Genomic DNA, 14298 nt, shown 5'->3' with positions numbered 1-14298 from the left:
CACGTAAATATTCCAGCAGACTGGTAAAACCACAGCCCAGCTACTAGTCAGTAGGCCGTCATCTTGGTCACTTACTCAGTTGCTGCTCCTTGAACCAGCAGCTGCTGCAGCGCAGTCCAAGCTGTCCATGACTTCATTTGCTTTCTTAGGACTTGACGTTACTAAAACAAATGTTTGAGTGAGGCTGAGTAAATGAGTGCTCGAGATTACGTGGTAAAAATGATCTTCCTTGTTATTTGTTGCTTCTCTGTTTTTTGTCTGAGTCTTCAATCAGACTGGAAACACTGGGGAGGAGAGGAGTTTTTCTGTTTGCAGTAGAAACTTCATTTCTCCTAGGAGAGCTTCCCTCGCTGCTGGTGGGGTGGCTTTATGTGCTGCGTAATTTGTCCCAAATTGCACCGGTGTTTGCAGTCAAGGCCAGAAAGGCGTGTAAGTGCACACACACATACGTACATTCGCAGACATGTGGAAGCAGCCCTCCCTGCTTTATCTAGTTCTCCTCCAGCATGAATGTCCTTGATGCCTTTTCTTTTATTTGCAGATGTTCTTCTGTATTTCCATTCAGCTTAGAGGTTTATAGCTGGGGTTTTTAGCCAATTCGAGAGCAATGTGTATTGGAGGGTAATACTGTTCTGGGCCAGAGGAGTCAGTCTTAATGACCTGCTGCTGAAGAGACAATGCTCCAAACTCTGAAAAGACTTCAGGAGGCAGGACTTGTTCTTGTGAAGTGCTACTGTTGGCACGTGCACATTGTGTTCCCATCTGCTTGTATCCTGGTCCAGGGTTTTAAGCAGACAGTCGAAGCAGGCTACAGCAGCAGACCTTTCACAGGGTTGAAGGCAATAGTTTTCCTGCATGACTCTAAATCTTGTGTTAATTCTTGAAATGGTAAAAGGAGAAAACCCAAATCTTTGCTTCTAAGGGTGCTTGCAAATAAATAAATAAGACCTCAGTCCTGGTCAGAGGAAGAATTACCATCACTGATGCTACTCTTTCTAAAGGCAGGAACGTGGACCTGTCAGGTAGCAGTGCAGAAAGAACCATCACCTTTATCTCTTCTGCAGCTTGCTGCCTTCATAAGGCTGACACCTTAGTATATGTTAGAGTTGTACCTTTCTCCATTATCTGTTCTCCCAAAGTCCGCAGATCCCCAACACCAGTATCTTTGTCCAAGTTTAGCGTAGTTCATAACTGCTGTCATCCACTCCTCGGCACTGACACGCATCAAGGAGCAGATTTCTTGACTAACCCAGTATCGGGTCAGGACACAGTGTAGTTTTTCACTGCATCTGTGGCTGGTCTTCATGAATTCATAGAATAGCCTCAAGATGATGGCCAGGTCCAAGCCTGCATAGTCGTGTAACACCTCTGCTTGTGCTACTCCCTGTGGTACTGATGTAGCTGCCCTTCCCCAGTCCCTCCCGCTACCTGTCCTCTTCACCATGGCAGAGGTGCTGTTTGAGAACAGGAATAAATTCCTAGGTATGAGGGATGTGCTTCTTCAGTCATACTTCACGCTTTTCTTCTGGAATCCTCCCAATTGCTTCATGATTTATGGAAGAACACAACACTGTTGGGTCAGCTTTACACTGTCAGCTCTTCAGGAGTCTTAGGAGGAGGTGATTTTCTGTTACCTTCTTTTCTAAACACCTTTTCTAGCATCATTCCTTATGAGGGATTGGAAGGCATTTCCATCCTTGTGCTGCAGTGAGCCAGCTTCATTGTAAACCTGAAGCGATCTACTGGTACACATCTGCATAACCTTAATTTTCTCAACTGGCTTGCGTTAAGCTGTTGCTAAAAGTTTGTTATTCCTACTCTGGATATGGATTGGGTTTTTTTTCTTGATGTCTTTTGCATAATTTGGAAGTTTATTTTCTGCTTACTATATGTTGCTTTTATGGCAATTACGCACAAGACAAAAAGAACTGGCTTTGGTTGGTAGAACCAGGAGGGAGTTTGTGTTCATGGTATAAAAGACAAACAGCTTATGTTTTTAAGTTGTGCTGGAATCGGCAGAACTTCACTGAGGACTTCTTCAGTCTTTCCCCCCCCCTCCCCCCCCCCGAATATTTTAAGTATGTGCTCAGAAACGTAGGCAGTTAAAAACTTAGGTCTGGAGGAGGGACCTGCATAAAATGTGAAGATCCGGGAAGGTACTTGCATTCCTTCCTGGTGATGTACCCTTCTTTTGACATGGTGTATTTTAAAGCAGAAGACTAAAAATGTAACTTACAAGATTGCTTATATTTAACTTTTTTTAATAATCTTGCAGGGGGGAGCCTAAAACGTGGTATGGAGCCCCAGGGTATGCAGCTGAACAGCTGGAGGATGTAATGAAGAAGCTTGCTCCAGAGCTATTTGAATCTCAGCCAGATCTCTTGCACCAACTTGTCACCATAATGAACCCGAATACTTTGATGGCCCACGGAGTGCCTGTATGTTGTTGGACTCCTGTGCTACTCCCCCAAACCCAACCCTCTTTAATTTGCACTGAATTCTACTCCAAAACTGATAATTGAAGCCACTTTTATTACAGAGATGATGTGGTAGTTTCCATGTGTGTTGTATCTTCCTTGTCTACTATAATGTGCCAGTATGAACAGATGGGCAATGGAATCATTGCTTTTGGAATTGCTTGGCAAACTCTTCTCTGGAGATCCACCTTGGGATATTTCTATTTCTGTATCTCAGCTGGAAAGTTTAGTCTCAACCTTTGAAATGATGGCAGGAGCTCTTCCTATGTCTGTCTAATCAGACACCATTTTTTTTTTTTTTGGCATAGAGTTTCTGGCAAGGGGCCAAACCCCATTCTTCCTGTATTTGTCATCCACATCCTCTTATTTTTCCTGGATAAGTTCTTAGGTATTTAAAAACATTTTTCATCAGTTTCCATCATATTCCATACTAGATTATTCATGGGAATTATGTCCCTTTACAACTTAATTAGCTTTTGACGAGCTGACCTTGGGACTTAAAGGAAAATCTGGAAAAAGTGGCAAAAATTTGTGGTGTCTACTATGCTGTGACAGACTCCAAAATTGAGAGATGCGGGAAGACCTGCCCGCTCTCCTGCGGATTGTCTAGCGCCACAAGTACTAGATTTACAGCAGTATGAACTTTAGAGTAGGTTCCAAATTTCCCTTCCCCTTCAGCTACGCGTTGGAGAGCCTTGCCCGTGCTTCACCTCTGTAATTGTCAACAGAGCTGGCAAAGTGCAAAGGGCTCAGACGACTGAGTTAAAATGGCTCAGAATGGCATGGCTGAATGAAACCCCGCTGCTTGCTAGGGTTTTATAGGATAAGTTACCAAATAACAGTTGCAATTCTTGGAGTTATGTTTTAAAACTGTCCAAAGTCGTCATAGAAGTTTTTAGGAATTGGAAATCCATATTCTCTTCAGAGCTTTCATTTCTGTTTGGGTTTGCCCTAATGCTTGTCTGTCTTTTCTCCTAGGTTTATCGAACCAATCAGTGTGCTGGAGAATTCGTGATCACCTTTCCAAGAGCTTATCACAGCGGCTTCAATCAGGGTTTCAATTTTGCTGAAGCTGTGAACTTCTGCACGGTTGATTGGGTATGTTCCAGAACCAGGTTTTCATCAAGTATGCAGGTCCAAAGTTGTTCCTAGTTGACGTACAGCTCTAATTTACTGTTGATGCACAAATCTAGGCCACAGATGAGAAGGAGCCTGTTACTGGACACATAATATTTTGCTGAAGGTATTTCTTTTAGGTAGGAAACTCTGGTTCCTAAGGTTCAGTCTGAAATAACACATTAGGGCTGGAGGTAGGCAAGGTTCTCTGTGTGCCTAGAACTGAGAAGCACCAGTGCTGCTCGAGTCTACTCCTTTTGTGTCCCCAAATTCCATGCTAATTGTCAAGAGCTGGAATGATTTTTTTCTGTTTATTGCACTGGGAATTCTCTAAGAGGTGCTTTCTGCAGCTGAGAAGCAAAGCCGACTTGGACTTCTTTTCTGCTTTTAACTTCTGTGAGTAAATGGGATGATGTGTTTAACACACATTAAGAACGGTTAAAGACTTTGATAGTCCTCTAGGGGAAAAATAGTAAGAAGAATTGGATCTGATATGAGTCCATCCCCTTGGACAGCAGAGGTGCTGTAGGTTTTTAAGGAAGAATAATGAGAAGGGAACAGAAAGTTTTAATGTTCAAACAGAAGGCTTGCAGACCAGTACTTTATTCCCAGTGCGCTTCACTCAGCTCATTGAAGCAACAGAGATAGGCACACATGGCAGTTATTAGGTTGTTGTAATTTATTAAGTGTTTTGTCTTTTTTAAATGAAAGCAAATGGAGGATAGTTGCTCCAAAGTTACTAGTACTCATTTCTCCTTCCCAGCAGATCTCTTGGACTCAGTGTTGCCTGATCTCAGAAAGACCCTTTGAAGCTGCTGATACTTCAGATTACTCCTCCCGATTTTTTTTTTCCCCCCAAAAAAAAGATCTTGGCTATTTATAAATGTAGCCCATCCAAAAATGTTGCTAGATTTAAAAAACGTCACTTAGAAGTAGGAGATGACTGATGACTGAAATTGGAAGACAGCTTTCTGCACTGTGACTGGGTTTGCATATTGGTTGGTTTTGCTTCAGTTTACTCTTGTCCTTCCATGGGTTTCATCCTGGACTCTAACACGTAACCTCATTGTAACCTGAGCATCACTATCCGCCTGGCCACCGACAGCCTTAAAATAAAGCTCTGAGTAACCTGCCCAGCTCGTAATGAATCAGTCACTTCAGTGGTTCATGGAGTCGGCAGTTTCTCATGCTACAGCACAGTTTGTGTCCTACAGAAAATGGCCATATCATTTGAGAAGAAGGTTCAGTGTGCCCTGCAACCTGCCTCTGCCAGGGCATCCTTACTCTTCCCTTTGACGCTTCCAAGCCTCTGTGTATTTTTGGCTTGGGTCTTCCTGAGCCTGCTGTGATTTAATCATTTAGTTACCCCTAATTATGGTCTCTTTCAGATGGTGGATGCAAGTCTTTTAGCCGGGTTCACAGGGGAAACGCACTGTGTCCACCGTAAAGGAGTTAGGAGCAGTCCTGCTTTACAAGAACTCAGGGTCTTGATCTCTCTAGTTTCTCCATTCTGAATTATGAATGTTGTTGCTAGGATTTGTCTTGGCCTTTCATTTGCATAGTTTTTGGTTAGTAGCATAAAAAGTCTCTTAATGTAATTTGCAAAATGAACTCTTCATTTATATAATGTTTTTCAATGCAGCTACCGTTGGGTCGCCAGTGTGTGGAACATTACCGCCTGCTAAACCGCTACTGTGTGTTTTCTCATGACGAGATGATCTGTAAAATGGCTTCCAAAGCAGATGTTCTTGATGTTGTGGTAGCATCTACGGTGCAGAAAGACATGGCTATTATGATTGAAGATGAGAAGAGGTTGCATGAGAAGCTTGATAAACTGGTGAGTGGTAGGAAATAATATTATGAGAAGGAAGGAACTGTTGAAACAGTGGTGTGAAGACGTGCTGGGGTTGTCCTGGGCTGTCAACGGCTTAGAGCCCTTAGTTCCTTCCTGAGTAGCCCTGTTGATTTCAGAGGACTGCTTGGCTAAAGAACGATTTATTGTGCATCTTGTTTTAGCATCTGCCCTTTAATATTGTTCAGAATGTCTCTTTTAAAGTAATGTTTGTTCTTCTACTAATTTAGTTGGAAAAGCTGATTTTTCATTAACCAAGATTTCTGTCTACCTGGTTTTAATATCTTATTTCTGAACTTCATTATTCCTTTGATAAACTTAGCTTCTGATGTTTTAGCTTGGAATAATCACCTCTTCATTAGATCTTGAAGTGATGCAACATGCTCTTTCGCAGGGAGTGACTGACTCGGAGAGAGTGGCCTTTGAGCTGTTCCCTGACGACGAGCGCCAGTGCTTGAAGTGTAAAACCACCTGTTTCATGTCTGCCGTTTATTGTCCATGTAAACCCGGATTACTGGTCTGCTTGTACCATGTTGAGGATCTCTGTTCCTGTCCCACCTACAAATATAAACTGGGGTAAGCTTTAGACAGCAAAAAATACTGTTCTGGAGGTATTTATCCTACGTGTAGATGCTGTGGTTTGACAATCTAATGCCCACTCTGGTTTGTCAGTGGTGCTGGTCTCTGGATTCTGCTCCTCTCAGTCCTTTGCATACGCAGTGCCCTCAAAACAAAGTGCCTTTTTTGTGCTCCTATACAAAGACTCTTTCTTTTCAGCGTTCAGCTCTTCTTGCTCTGTAGTGGCAAAAATTGCTGGATAAGTTGATTTGCTTTTTTATTTCTAGCAACAAGGTCATCGTCCCTTACATCCAGTCCTTGCTGAGTAATATTTTCTTGCTTTTGTCAGCTTCCCTTCCCGTTGTCATCTTTCCTTTCTTGTTGTTTGTTTTATCTTTGTCCTGCATGAATGTAGCTTGTCTGAAGACAATTCACAGTTGCTCAGTTGTGATGTTGGGATTGCTTTTTGAAGCAATGCAATGTTGGAATTGTCTTAGGAGGAACCTGGTGTGGTTCTGTGTCTTAATTGCATAACCCTGGGTGCATCGTAGATCATTTCTGTGTTGTAGAGACCCAACACATCTCTCCCCTCCTCCCCCCCCCCCCCCCCCCCCCCCCCGTTTTCTTTCTGAAAAGTTTGAATTCTGTGCTCCTTGTAGGTACCGCTATACCCTGGAGGAACTCTACCCAATGATGAACGCACTGAAGATGCGAGCAGAATCATACAACGAATGGGCTTCCAACGTTAACGAAGCCCTGGAGGCAAAAATTAACAATAAAAGAAGTAAGTATCTTACCTTTTGTCTACAACCCCTAATTTTAAATGGCTATTTTTTCAGGTTTTGGTTTCTGAAACTTAGCAACTTTTGTCTTATGTGACAACCAAAGGAAATCCTATATAATTTCATGTTTTAAAGTAAATACTTTAGCTGTTATAGTCCCAGAAATTACGCTTGTCCTGGTTTCAGCTGGGATAGAGGTAATTTTCTTCCTCTGCGTGAGAAGATTGTAAATAATTCTGACACAAAATATAACTGCACTTGAAATAGAAAAATATTTAATGTGTTGTGTTATTCGGCCTTGCCATTTAAAATCCATCACAAAGGGGGACTTGTGTTAACTCAGTATCTTTCCCAAAAGGTCTCATCAGTTTTAAGGCTTTGATAGAAGAATCAGAAATGAAAAAGTTTCCAGACAACGATCTACTGCGACACCTCAGGCTCGTCACGCAGGATGCAGAGAAATGTGCCTCAGTTGCACAGCAGCTTCTTAATGGCAAAAGACAAACCAGGTAAATGTTCCTGTATGTGTTTGCCACAAAACTGAGCCACTGAAGACAGAGGCCAGTGGGCCGTGATAGATGCCGGTGTTCCCTAAGACTTAAAAATGAAAGCAATCTTTGTGTCTTCTCAAGAGAGCCATCTCTCACAGGGAGATTCACCTTTCCTGCCTGTAATAAGTTAAACATCCTGAGCTTTCAATCTCTTCTTCCTCTCTGTTTGACAGTTGGGCAGTAAATTCACTCTAACGTTCCCCAAAAGGAGAAATTGGTGTGGTATTTACAGACAAAGCAACACCCAACAAGATACAGTCCACTTGTCTTTGTGCCACGGGGACCAAAGATCTGTCAGTGGTGCATACATCATTATATTCATTACACTTCATGCTTTGTGGAAAAATAAAGTGGTTTAACTTCCTGAGCTGATGATGATGGGAATACTGCGTGAAGTCTCTGAAAATTACTTGCTCTTTCTTTGGCAGCACTTACATTAAATCTTTTAGACAGGTTATTTGCTCGAGGAATTTGAAGATAGGGCAGTGCTTGGGTAATTCATTCTTTTTGAACTGGATGTCTGGGTGCCTGGTCCTGCTGGCACTTCCAGGTCTGAAATGAGTTGAAAGGAATCAGAAGATCCAGAGGGACAGGGCCAGGCCTCCTCATTGCATCGGTTTTGTGACTGTATCGATGTACTAGCCCTTCGTGTTGGGCTGCACTAGCCCTTTGCTTTGGGCTGTACTAGCCCCCCACATTGGGGATCACCAGTCTTCTGGAGAATGTTCTGTTGCAGATTCTCCACCCAGACTTCCAGTGGCTGTATCTAGTCTCATGGGATGATAGGTTTGTAAGAAAACCTTGGATTTATATATGTCGAGGACAACATTGCTCAAGTCCAACAGTCTTAATAGCATGAAATACCTGAGGGGGAAAAACTGATTCTCTCTCTCTCTCTCCATCTGGACAGGTTTCACCTGGTTTGAAGAATGTGGTGTTTGTCAGAGCAGTTGCGCTTTGTGCTGGTGTAACTGCGTGTGTGTGGTTTCTGCGCGTCGCCTGCCTCCGGGTATCTTGTAGCTCATCACTCTCTGTTCTTGCAGTACTTCAAAGGCTGACCTCGAAGGACTTTGGCAGCAAAATGTTCAACTACTATTTAGATGTTATTTTTGTAGCTGCGATTTCCTTTCCTAGTCATCCTTGTGTAAGTCTTTGTAGCAAGAACTTGATAAAAGTTCAGCTTTGCTGTCTTACAAACACAAGAGGATGAAGCCTCTGTCACAGCAACATAAAAAATACTACAACAGGAAATGAAAAATTCAGCACTCCAGCAGACATGATTTCTTCCAGATAGGTAATTTCCAACCCAGAGATTCATGGCATGGTTATCAAAGGATTTATCCACTTCTAATCTCCTCCTTCACTTAGTGTTGAGCCATCTCTTCTCGTTCTGGCATTCCCAGTCCATGTGTTCTCCCATCCTTGGTATTTGCCTCCTGATGATGAACTTGGAGCAGCAGCCAGGCCCTTCCCAGCCCTTCTGTGCCAGATGAGCTCTTCCAAGGGTCTTCCCTGCTCTTAACACGTACCTGACTTTGCTTGGCCTGGAAAGAGCAGGGAGCAATTTTTATCTTCATCTCTGTGACTGGGTCTCTTTTGTCTCCGTGATAGCGCATCAGCCTTTCTTGCAGCTGTGCTTGCCAGCTCCTTCAGCATCACAGACTGCGATGAATAATCCTCCCGGTGTTGCGCTGCACAGGACCAAGGCAGTGCTTGGATTGCATTTCTCGTTTGCTTCAAAGTGTTTTTAGCCCTTCTCTCAGCATTTCTCCTTTGAGCTTTTTGTGGCATATTTCTGGGAAAAGTCCGGTTGCGTGTCTTCGTGATTAGAGTTCAAAAAACCATGTTGATGGATTTTATTTTTTTCCTTAAAAGGTTGAAGCGGGGAGTGCTCATAACCTCTGTAGGAAGATTAAAAAGAAGGGAACAATCTGCTTAAAATCTTAATACATGCTATATCGAATACAGTTTCATCTATGTGAAGCTCGCAAATCCGCAGAACGTTGGGCGGCCTTCGCGCTGACTGCCACGTGTTGGTTACGAAGGGTTGGGAGTTCTGCCTACAGCTTGTTTCATACTTCTGGCAGACTTTCCTTTACGGACTGAGCATTTTGTTCTGATCCTCAGTTCAGAAGAGCCATGCAATAGACTGGAAAGGTTATCCCTGCTCATGGTAGTCAGTGATGCTCAAGGATTTCCTCCTGTACAGAATACACAACGGTTCCTGGAGAGAGGAGACCAAGGTAGATGATAAATATTCTCTGAGAGTAAATCCTGGGGCTCTCACTCATCGTCTTCTCTGGGGTTCCTGAAGAAATGCAGAGGGGCCATACTGCCCTGTTTCCTTTGGTTCGTGCGGTGATGGGTGATTAAGCGGCCCGAACAGACGCTGTTTGGAAGATGATTCTGCGAACACCCATCAGAGTCTGGCCGAAGGACGGTGTAGCCCAGTTCCTCTCTGGCGCAGGCATGTAGGGGATACTGGAAGGGAAGGGTGCAGCAGCAGGGCAAGTACGAAGGGATGTTCCCGCTATCCATCCCCCTCCTTCACCAGACCTCGTGGCACCTTTTCTGCTTCTCAGAGGGTCCAAGAGTTCAGAGACCTTGTGCTCGGAGATCTTTCTGCTTAATAACCCTGGATGGACGTCGGCTTTTCTTCAGTGAAGGATTTTTTTTTTAAGCTCATGTAATTTCTGGTTATCAAAACCATCTCCTGACAGCCAGTTTTGCAGTTTAGGTCTGTATATACGTGTGTGTGCATATGTCAAAAATAAATAAATATGTATGTATATGTAAACTTGTGCCTTTTCCTGGAAGATACTGCAGAACTTCCACACAAAATAGTGAAACACTGTAGACTACAAACCAGCTTGTGTTGTATCTGAGACTTTGAATCCATGTTATTGTTCAGTTTACTGTGGATTTTGGAACTCCCAGTGTGATCTTGCATATCCTTTAAGAATACCTATTTTTAACACAGAATGCTAAATTAGAATTTATTTTATAGGGTTCGCATTCCACTCATGCTGGCATATCCTGCTGGGATGTTGTTTTCCTCTTTTGTTTAAATGACGTATTGTGGATTAAATTGGAGCCAGCATTGTAAGAGATTTCTTTCCTTTTCTGTTCAGGGTTCTCAGACCTGGTTGATATTGGCTTGAGTTTAGAGAGGTTTTTAATATTGGCCAATTTGTTAACACTTATAAGCCACTCATTTGATACAAAGCTTTTAGATAAAAATGAAAATGATGATTTCAGCGTGCAGAGGATTTAATATAAAACCCATTCAGAACTGGGATTTGTTCTCTTTTGGTATGGGCATGGGGAGAGCGTGCTACAATAGCTATTGCAACAGAACTGAATGGTTTATCCACAATTGCTTTGTGTTCTGGAAAAAAGCCTAGTTTTATTCCATAATAAGCAGTGCTCTTCCAAGGCTGGGTAGCTGTTCCAGAATAGTATTTAATATGAAGGACTATTTTCAACAATAGCGTATTCTGCTATAGGGAACTGAAGCTTTCCCATGTACGCAGAGCCCGAGGCTGCTTGGGTGCTTTTGAATATTCTGGTATTTGTGAGTAAGTTTGACTTACAAGAAATGCTAAGCAGATTTTTGCGAAGTTTAGATTTTATTATTGTTGATTCTGTTATAAGTTGAATTGTGTATAATTGCAGGTACCGCTCCGGAGGAGGGAAGTGTCAAAATCAGCTGACTGTGAACGAGCTGCGGTTGTTCGTGAGGCAGCTGTATGCTCTGCCCTGCGTCCTCAGCCAGACGCCGCTACTGAAGGTAACTTGGAAAATTCTGGGGGAAGGAACACGAGCATTTGTCACAGGGATGTATTTGCACCACATTAATCTCCTATCCTACTCTTTACTCCAACCTTTAAACTGGCAGGCCTGGGTAACCTGTGCACGAGCTGCTTGAGAACAGAGCTCTCTGCCCTGCTGGTGCTCGTAGCCGGTAGATTTTTATGCTTCGTAGGGAATCAAAATGTCAATGTTGTATGCAGTAATGCAAGAGAAGCAGCAGGATGACCTGGGGCACTACAGATCAAACGTTTGAGGTCAGGTAACCATAGTGTCTCATCTTAAGAGCGAGGCCAGGTTTAGCTGAGAACATTCAGAACTCCATGACGCTCTGCGTGACGGTTCTGCCGTTCACATCGCTTCCCTTCCTTGTTAACCCGGAATCAGCTTTCTCCTGGTCTTGTAATGAGATGCCTCCTTGCACTGCCCACCCACGTCTCGGGAAACGACACCGGTAACCCAAGGCAGAGCCACCAGCCTAGGCTGCTACCTCCGTGCGTGTGCTAGCAGAGTACCTGCTGCTGGCGGTGAGGCAGATCGCTTGGTCTCCCATGAGCATCAGCTGGTGCTCACCTGATGAGCAGCCCTCAGACACGTTGAAAGCGACTCAGAATTTGCCAAAATGTTGTGTATCACACTGAGGGGTAATAAAAAAAAAAAGAACATAAATTCTGGGCAGCTGCAGTTCTTGTCTTGAAGGCAAATGGCTTTGCTCGTTTGGGACTCTTGTAACCGGGAGATGCAGCGCCCAGCTCCTGAACCAAGGCTTAAGTGTCCACGCAAGGCTGAGAGGCCAGACAGTGTCGTGTGACTTTGAATCCAAATAGACCAATTCAACCCAGCTTTGAGTGTTGCTTTGGAAGCTTTATCAGGTCTGGAATGAGTGAATCAGATTTTATGTAATCCTATTTACAGTTATTTGTTTACAGCATTATAACTCTGTAAGTTATCTGGCTATTTAAAAAGCAGAAGTTTAGAAATGCCAGACATGCAAACAGTTCTTCTCCATCTGGCATTCTTGAACAGGGAAATATCAAACACATATGGTCGGGGTATTCTTTTATATCATTCTCAACAATCCTACATTATATGTAGTCATTCAAATTCAGCTGCTAATATAAGTGACCAACAGTTAGTGGGGACAGGGTCACAATTTAATGTACCTCTAAGAAGGCTTTATTCCATTCTGGGTGAGGTTGCCTGCCCTGGCAAACCACCTCACTGGCAAAATACCAGGTTGTCAGCTGTGAAGGAAGAACTTAGTGCTGCAGTAGCATTTCAGCCCGTACTAGAAGCATTGGGCAGGGTGGCTGGACACTGATTGCAGCCTTCGCAGTGAGGTTACTCTGCCTAACTGTCCATTATCCTGGGGGAAGTGCAAACAGCCGCAGATTTACCTTTTGGGGGTAATTAGCTGTTGAACATATGGAGAGAGAGGTGTTGCACTGCATGAAGGAGTAAAATGCTTGTGGCTTACTGGGAGTGTGTGTTCAGCTCAAAAACCTCAACAGTGCAGCAGAAATGGACCCCAGAAGCTCCATGCGCTTCCCACCTTTCTTCAAAGCCTTCTTAATCTTCACCTTGCTGTTCTTCAGCCACCTTAATCATTCCAGAACAAAACCAGAAAACACTTCTTGAGACTTCTTTTTGACACCTGCCTCCTAGTTCAAAGGACTTCGGAGTGGAATTCCCATGCTCTGTGATCCTCAAGCTGGTGGACACATTCTGTATGAGGAGATGCCGATATATACGCTGTGTGTTGCTGTTTAAGTGTTCCAAATGTCATGATAATTCACCATGCACGTTGCATGCGTTGCAGCATGGTATTTGCCAGGAGGCTCGCACTTAAATGTTTAAGAGATTTGATGTTGGGTTTCTGATTTATTGTTGCATTTGTGTATTTCAGGATCTTCTTGATCGTGTGGAAGCTTTTCAACAGCAAAGCCAAAAACTCCTTTCTGTAGAAATGCCTAGTGCTGCAGAACTTCAGGAGCTGTTGGATGTCAGCTTTGACTTTGATGTTGATCTGCCCCAACTGGCTGAACTGCGGATACGCCTGGAACAGGCACGCTGGCTCGAGGATGTGCAACTGGCTTCCTCAGACCAAAACTCTCTTACTCTAGATGATATGAGACGTCTTATAGACTCAGGTGTTGGACTCGCTCCCTACCCAGCGGTTGAGAAAGCAATGGCGAAGCTGCAAGAGCTCCTTACTGTATCGGAACACTGGGATGACAAAGCCAGAAATCTGATAAAGGCCAGGTAGAAGCTAAATCTTAGTGTTGCATTTTGTAGATCCATGAGCTGTTTAAGATGGAAATAGTTGGCCTTGCTTCTGAAGGGGCTCCCTTTTGTTCATCTGGTTCACAACATGAAGGCAAAACTTGTGCCATCCAGAAAGGAAACGGATGGAGAAGGGGGATGAGTGACCGAGCAATTTTAAATGTTGGTGTTGATTTGCAGCGCTTGTGGTGCTCCACTATCGTTGTGCAAGTTCTCCTTTCACCCCAAGGAAGGGTTATAGGACACCTCTTCCTTTCTACCTCCTTCTGTCCCCCAGTGTCAGGCTGGAGGATGCATGTCCACATGGAGCTTGGGTATATATCACCAACTGGTAAAATTTTATTATATGGACTGTTTCTAACATCGAGGAGACTTTTCCAGACAAGTTGGTGCAGGGGGAGAAGGAAATAAGCCAAATACATCCTTAGTGAGAAAAATTTTGTTGGTTGTTGCTTTGACCTTCTGATTTATAAAGTAAAAAGGGGGATCCCGCACAGTCGTCTTAAAGTTTACAAAGGTGGCACAAACTTGTATGCAAGGCTTCTTCCCTCGGGATTCCTGATCTTTTTATTTTTTTATTTTTTAAACTTTTCCCTCAGCCTTGCAATTACACAAGCATTTGAGTGTTCCTTACTCATTAGTACCATAGTATTTTAAAATGGTAACTTCATAGAGCACAGAACTGAATAAGTTTGGGTTTACCCTCCAAAGTAGAGATGCAGTTGAGTTTGTACTTTCTAAAACATGAGAATCAAATTCTGAAATACGGAAGAGCCATCTCCACTCTTCACAGAATCCCAGACTGGCAGGGGCTGGAAGGGCCCTCAGGAGCTCACCCAGTGCCACCCCCCTGCTCAAGCAGGCTCACC

The 14298-nt window shown here is 43.5% G+C and overlaps 1 protein-coding gene across 1 annotated transcript in view; it reads left to right on the top strand.

Moving 5' to 3' along the window:
- The window catches only part of KDM5B (lysine demethylase 5B), a 48281-nt gene that overhangs the window by 19327 nt on the left and 14656 nt on the right, over positions 1-14298 (top strand). The window contains exons 12-19 of the mRNA XM_035889742.1: positions 2276-2438; positions 3456-3575; positions 5236-5430; positions 5840-6021; positions 6663-6787; positions 7144-7294; positions 11012-11126; positions 13053-13408. Of these exons, the coding sequence (XP_035745635.1) occupies positions 2276-2438; positions 3456-3575; positions 5236-5430; positions 5840-6021; positions 6663-6787; positions 7144-7294; positions 11012-11126; positions 13053-13408 (1407 nt within the window). The remainder of the gene's footprint in view (positions 1-2275; positions 2439-3455; positions 3576-5235; positions 5431-5839; positions 6022-6662; positions 6788-7143; positions 7295-11011; positions 11127-13052; positions 13409-14298) is intronic.

Source organism: Egretta garzetta, unplaced genomic scaffold, assembly GCF_000687185.1.
Source record: "Egretta garzetta isolate BGI_Z169 unplaced genomic scaffold, ASM68718v1 scaffold202, whole genome shotgun sequence".
NCBI classification, from domain to species: Eukaryota; Metazoa; Chordata; class Aves; order Pelecaniformes; family Ardeidae; genus Egretta; species Egretta garzetta.
Note: the sequence above shows the minus strand (reverse complement) of the source record. Positions and strands in the feature narration are given on the sequence as shown.